General features: G+C 35.5%; 1 protein-coding gene across 1 annotated transcript in view; it reads right to left on the bottom strand.

Annotated features, from left to right (window-relative positions):
- Nucleotides 1-6,544, bottom strand: part of MYBPC1 (myosin binding protein C1) — a 76,351-nt gene continuing 69,807 nt past the window's right edge. The window contains 1 exon segment of the mRNA XM_030478121.1: nt 1-101. Coding sequence (XP_030333981.1) covers nt 1-101 — 101 coding nt within the window.

Genomic DNA, 6,544 nt, shown 5'->3' with positions numbered 1-6,544 from the left:
TCACTTCCCCTCAGTTTTGTCTGCCTGTACTTCACGCATGTATGAATCAATGATATGCAGAGGCACGCCATCCATCAGTAGTCTGAAGAACGAAAGCCCACCTACAAACAAGGAATAAGACACTCTTCAAGGTGAAGTTCCCTGGAGTGACAGCTTTGTATCTTTGTTTTCTGGTGTAAACAGCAAAGATTTAGTCAATCCTTATTGCATACTTCATTTTGTGATGTGATCAAATTAATCCCTGTTCAAAAGTCTAGCACAAGATTTAACCATTATTTAATCCCTGTACTGTACAGAACTTTCCTGTCATCTTGCGCAGGATGAATTTAATTTCTAGGATGTCATATATTCAGTCATTTATCTCTCCCCCATGCAACAGTCTGTGATAAGCTTCACCTCAAATAACCCTCCGGGATTTCCATCAGGCTGGGTGGAGTACAGTGAGAGGTGGAAGTCAGCCCAGGGGGAACAATATAGAAAACACCTGACTATGGTGAGTTGTGGAAGATGTGCGGACACATTCAAATTATTTTAGTGTTGGGTATTAAAATGGTTTATAAGTATTCAGCAAAATATTTACCATGTTGCTTGAAAATAACAGGTGGGATGACATATGTGAAAGAATCATATGAAAAAAGTGAGGATTTTAGATATTGGTGCCTTTGGATTCCAGAGAGAGGTGATGAAAGTTGAAGCTTTCATCCGCTGGAGAATTCTGAAGAAGGATTTTGGATTCACTTTTGAATAAAAAATAGACCACATGTAATCACCTTGGATCCAGGTGCTTACTCCCTGAAAGCAATTTCTTCCTGAGTTTTCTCATGGCTTGAAACTATTGTTATGTGATCTCAAAGCTGTGGGAAGTCCTGCAGTGATTCATAGGCAAGACCTACTCCACACTTGTGGCCACTGTCTTCCTTTGCTGCAGGGAGTGTCCTGGCTCACAAGCCCTGATGACAGATAGGGAGATTTTGTACCCAGCTTTTCCTCCAGCACTGCCAAAACTTCTTTTCCTATTTCTGTGAAACTAAACTTCTTTTTCTTCCCTCCGCCATTTTTCAATTCAGTGGTGGTTGGAGCCAATATTCACTGAACAGGTATAAAAAGTACCATTCACAGCCTTTTAAGTTTATGTACTTTATGGCTGTGGCTTGGCCACTCTGAGTAAAAAACTGAACAATACCTATTTTAAATGACTGCCATAATAGAAACCTGGGCTTATAAGAGAGTCGTTGGAGTACTCAGTGTTTTCTTTGGTGTTCTGGAAAAAAGGACGAGACAAAAGATTTTTGAAGAGCATTTAATAATTTTATCCAAGACAAAATATTTCTTTCAGTGCCCAGAAAAAACATGTATGTAATATCTAACAGACCAGCCAGGGCACCCCAGATCCCAGTGATGTAGAAGCATTAATTTAATAAAAATAGTCCAAATTAGGAGTGAAATTTCATGTCATTGAAAAAGAAAAAAAAGTCACAGAAACTACGTGCATGGAGTTCTGTTAATTTCACTGAAATCAAATGGCATTTGGAAGGAACAGTGGGAAAAAGATAAATATTTTGCTAAAAAACATTAGATTCTACCCTATCTCAAGGTGAAGGATGGCATTTTTTGTAAGAAAGCTACGTACCATTACTGTTCCTCTTACAAATCTGCATGAGTATTCTGTTGCAAATTGCAAAACCACCTGCTAATAACTGCACTTACCTTCTGAGCCTTTTCTGGAACACACCAAAAGCTTTAAAGCAAAAGTACATTGCCAAGGTGAAGATATCACTGTCTCTGAATGCTTCAGCTCAATGCAACTGAGCTGATACTTACATACAGTGTTTATCCTGAGTACAGATTTTAGGAGTTTGTAACCTTTATTAACACAAGGGTTATCCAATTAAAGTGCTATTAGTTACTATTGATTATGAGACTGTGCTGTCTCATTTAACACCATCATTGTTGCAGAACTGTTCACTCCCGACCGTAGGTAGATGCACAATACAGACAAAAAAAAAAAAAAAAAAGCATGCTTTTTGGCATTCTTTTCAACTCATGTAGTGCAATTGTGATGAGAATCATTCATTTTTAAATGAAATTAACTGTGGAATAAATATTTCAGTTATGTAGGGGTATATTCCTATATGAGAATAACTGACTGTAAATGAAAAATGCTGTTTTATTACTTGCATTTTATTCATGCTAATTAATCATGCTAACTCATGCACTGTTAAATTCCATTGAAACATGCACTATTAGAAGGTAGTGGGATGTACTAATAAGGAATTACCATAACAAGCAATTTTCCTAAAAATCTGGATATCTGTGCATTAGAACTGTCATGCTACTCATTATAAAAAACATTTTCATTAAATGAAATAATGAAAATCATGCCATACTAGGCAGACATTGTATGACACATACTCATAAGCTTCATATGCAAGAACCATATGAAAGCTTACCTTAGATGACAATATACATTCAAAAATCCTTACTGTGTAACTAAGGGAAAGAGAGAAAGAGAAGTAACAATTTAATCGCAAACACAAAAGTAGAGAGAAAACGTTGAGTGAAATTATGCTTACGATTATGTGAAGGTGATGTTTTAATCCTTAGTCATGTAAAAAATGTAGGAATAGAAACACATGAAGAGTAAAAGGTAGGGAACCAGTTCCACTTCAAAATGATCATTAATATGTAAAGGCTATATTAATATCTACAAGTAACTATAAATCTTGTAATTAGTCTAGAGTATGGATTGGAACCAGATTATGCAACTAACATTTAAGATAAATGTTTCCAAACGTAGCTTCGAAGAAGCCAACACATATATATATATAGTATTTTCCACTAGGGAAAAAAAAAAGCACACACATAACACTGAAGCATATATATATATGTTGAAACTCTATAAGGCAAAATAATCAAGTACAGACTAATTACATACCTGTGTACTATAGTATGCACTTTGTCATATATCCACGTATACATTACTTAAAGCATGCTATTTACTCTATAGGAGCCCTTATCTTTAATTAAGCATTTTGACTCTATATAACACCTATATATATACATTTATATTTGTGTATGTATATAAAAGCACTCAACTTTGTAGCTATGATAGCCTTTTAAGAAAAAAAACCTTAATACTTCAAAAAACTACAGGAACTTTATCTAGTCTGACTTCTTAACGTGTTTTAGGTTTGAAATAGTAAATTTGGATGTATAATATGCTGCAGACTAGTTTCTGGGCACCTCTGTCATTTTAAAATTGCACTGTCAATATTCTAGATTTGGGCAAGGTTACAAGCAAACACCTTTCTATAGAAAGAGCCAAATTCTCTGAACACTACTGAACCTGAATTTAAAAGAAGTTCTAGAGTAAAATTATATCTTTGTAACTATAAAGTTTTCACTGATTTCATTTGTATCAAGATTTCATCTTTAGATTCATCTTTAGCTTAGGCATGGGTTGTAATTCTGAGAACTAACTTGTAACCAAAGACTAATCTGTAATAAAGAATGCCTTTTAAGCACAAAACATTAGGATGATACTTCTGCTCTTTCAATAATTCTACAAACTAACTGAGAGCTTGGTTTTTTGAAATGCAAATTGCTATATCCTGGAAAGATCTAAAGGTTTTGGTCAAAAGTCATCACAGTGATGAAATAAATTGATAGGTAACAGGTAGTTCTATGCCCAATGGCATAGCAGAACTATGGCTAAACCCTTTGTAACTCTGATGTTAAATGCCCATATTCTTGATTAATTTGGCCTTCTTTGCTCATGTGACATACATTGTATGCCATGAGACACTAGCTAGTTTAATCTAAAAAAGCAAATAAATACACACTTTGCATGCAGAAAATGCGTTTGCATGTGGAAAGAGAGGAAGGGAATGAAATGGAATACCCAGAGGAGTATGCTTATTATAAACCTGATTATTCCCCGCCAAGAAGAATGGTTCTCCTGGGTTAATTACTCCTTGATATATCACTGCAGAATTAGAATATTTATAGTGGTATTTATTCGCATTTGAAATTTTTCCCAGTTGATCTTTACACCTTTTTAAAACATATTTCTCATACAGCATATTTTCTATCAACCTATTAGAATGATCACCAGCCTTCGTTTTTCTCTTAAGATAAACATTCTTTAAACCCATTTGTTTCACAGTAAAAGAAGTATAGTGCTCTATCTGAATCTTTTCATTGACCTCAGTGAAGGTGACAAGGAATCAGTTCCTTACTGCTTGCACTGGGAGATTTACAGCCATATTTCACGATCTACCTCAACAAACTTAAAAGATATATACAATATTTTCTCTAGTAAGATGAGTACAAAATATTTATAATGAGATTCTATGTATGCATCATCTTCCAAGATATATGAGGTAATTATTTTCTCTAAGATCTATTACTTGACTTCTTACAGCACAATTATATTTACAATAAAAGCCATTGTATATGCAGTGGTATGGAGCAGCTTATAGAACTGCCACCTTTAAGTTCACTCAGCAAAACTTAAAGCAGAAGAACAAAGTGCTGTCTGTCTGGAATAACATCACTACATGCAAAACCTTTTTTGAGGACAAAATGAAGTTTTATAGTCTTTACTATTGTGCTCATAATTATCACTAAAACTTTTTCGGGAAGTAGTAAATGTAGTAACAACTAGGGGTTTTAATTTTACACCTAAAATAATGTAAGGAAAAGGCTAAAAAAGTAGAAAATTGTAGCATACTGATAGTATTCATAGCCAGAGTATTCATAGCTACTCGGTTGTTTAAATACTATGCAAACCAGAAATCCTAGACTGTTCCGTGAATAGTTCTGACATTCCTAGGATTGAGCATAAATATATGTATATAAATTTCAGATCTCCAATACCTCAGAAATAACAGAGGGGTAAAAGAAATTCTAGCCAACATAAAGAGAAGTCATTTACTACAATATATACTGTTGCATGATGTACAGCTCTTTAGCATGGCTTACTATCCAAAGATCTGTAATAATAGGATGATTTAATATCCAGAGATCTGTATTAATAACACTGTAGCTAGTACGTTCACGAGATAGGTAGCATAGCATTGAGCCTGTTGGTCTTATTCAGGCAACATTCAACTGTATCTCATAATTTTATAAATCCAGACCTTGATTGTTACTTGCTGGAATAAAGCTGAACCAGGTCAGAGTTATATATATGCTATAAACACACACACACAAACACACTGCAATCTGTTTCCAGTGAGTCAGAAATCCGTAAGTCTTTACTCTGTGTCAATGTGATGAGCAGTCATCCGAGGAGCCCTCCTAAATGAACAAACAGGCTGGCAATTTTAAAAGAATGATAATTCAACACTTAAGTCAATAGAATAGTGAAATAAGATGTAATTATGTTTTTATGCTCTGGCTGTTTAATACTCATTTGCATTTGTCAGTATCATATAGTAAACCCTGAGCCTACCCTAGTTTGCCAAGCTACAGCTGCTGTATTCACTTAATCCTATTCACTTTGAATTCATCAGTTGAACTGCCAGTCATGTTAAGAGTGTCAGCACTGAACCCTTACAACAGCTGTCCTGTGTCTAAGCCTTAAAAATAACTGGTCTAAGCAGTCTTCAAAAAGGAACCTAAAATAGTGGCTAAACCTACCAGGATGGAGAGAGGAATCTCTGCAAGGGTGACCACTCACAGCCCAAAGCATTGAGAACCACAATACCAGGCTTGGTGGGATAGAGTAGGACTGCACCAGGTGATGGTAGATAGGAAATGAGGTTCATAAACCAACCATTAACTAGGGGAGGTGGTGTGTAGGTTAATAAAGCAGCCTAACACTCAGCCTGTGTGGGATCTTAACAGTCTGCATTTTTCAGGTCTTCTTCCAGATGGCATGCAAAACAAAAGTACTGCGTTGAGCAAAATGTCTATGGCATAGTATTTAATTTTTTTAGTTGATCTCTTAAAGTAAATATTATGTTCTTAGAGAAGAGGCTTTTTTGAGTCTATAAATGTCTATGTTACAAACAGTCAGTGGGTGTGAGAGGTTTTACTTAAAATTGAGGAAGGATGGACTAAATCTTGTCAAAAGGAAGTAATTCTTACAGCCTCATTCTCACTGTAGCAAAGATATGCTCAACTGCAACCTCAGGGTGTGAGAGGAATTGAGACTGTAACACATGCTGCAACCAGCTGATAGGATGATTACTACAAACTTCGGGACATGATGCAAAGCCCATGCATTGATACAAGGTTTCCTGTGGGATGAATGATGAGGTGGATACTTGAAACTCATTGAAGTGCTAGCATAAGTCAACAATATTAAGAACTGAGTCAACCCTAACAAATTGTACTGCTGTCATTCTTCTAATCTGCTTTTAAAGACTTTTGATACCAAAGGCATTGCAGCAACCTCTGCAGGAAATCTGCTCTAGTGCTTCACTGTGCTGACTGTTGTCTACACTAAATGTTTGCTGATGTGTTGCCAGACATAATTTTTTTGTTTTAATCTTTAATGCAGCCATTATGGAAAGAATCAGCTGTGAACCGAGTCTGG

The sequence above is a fragment of the Strigops habroptila genome, chromosome 3 (assembly GCF_004027225.2).
Source record: "Strigops habroptila isolate Jane chromosome 3, bStrHab1.2.pri, whole genome shotgun sequence".
In the NCBI taxonomy this organism is placed as follows: Eukaryota; Metazoa; Chordata; class Aves; order Psittaciformes; family Psittacidae; genus Strigops; species Strigops habroptila.
This window is presented reverse-complemented; position numbering and strand designations above follow the sequence as displayed.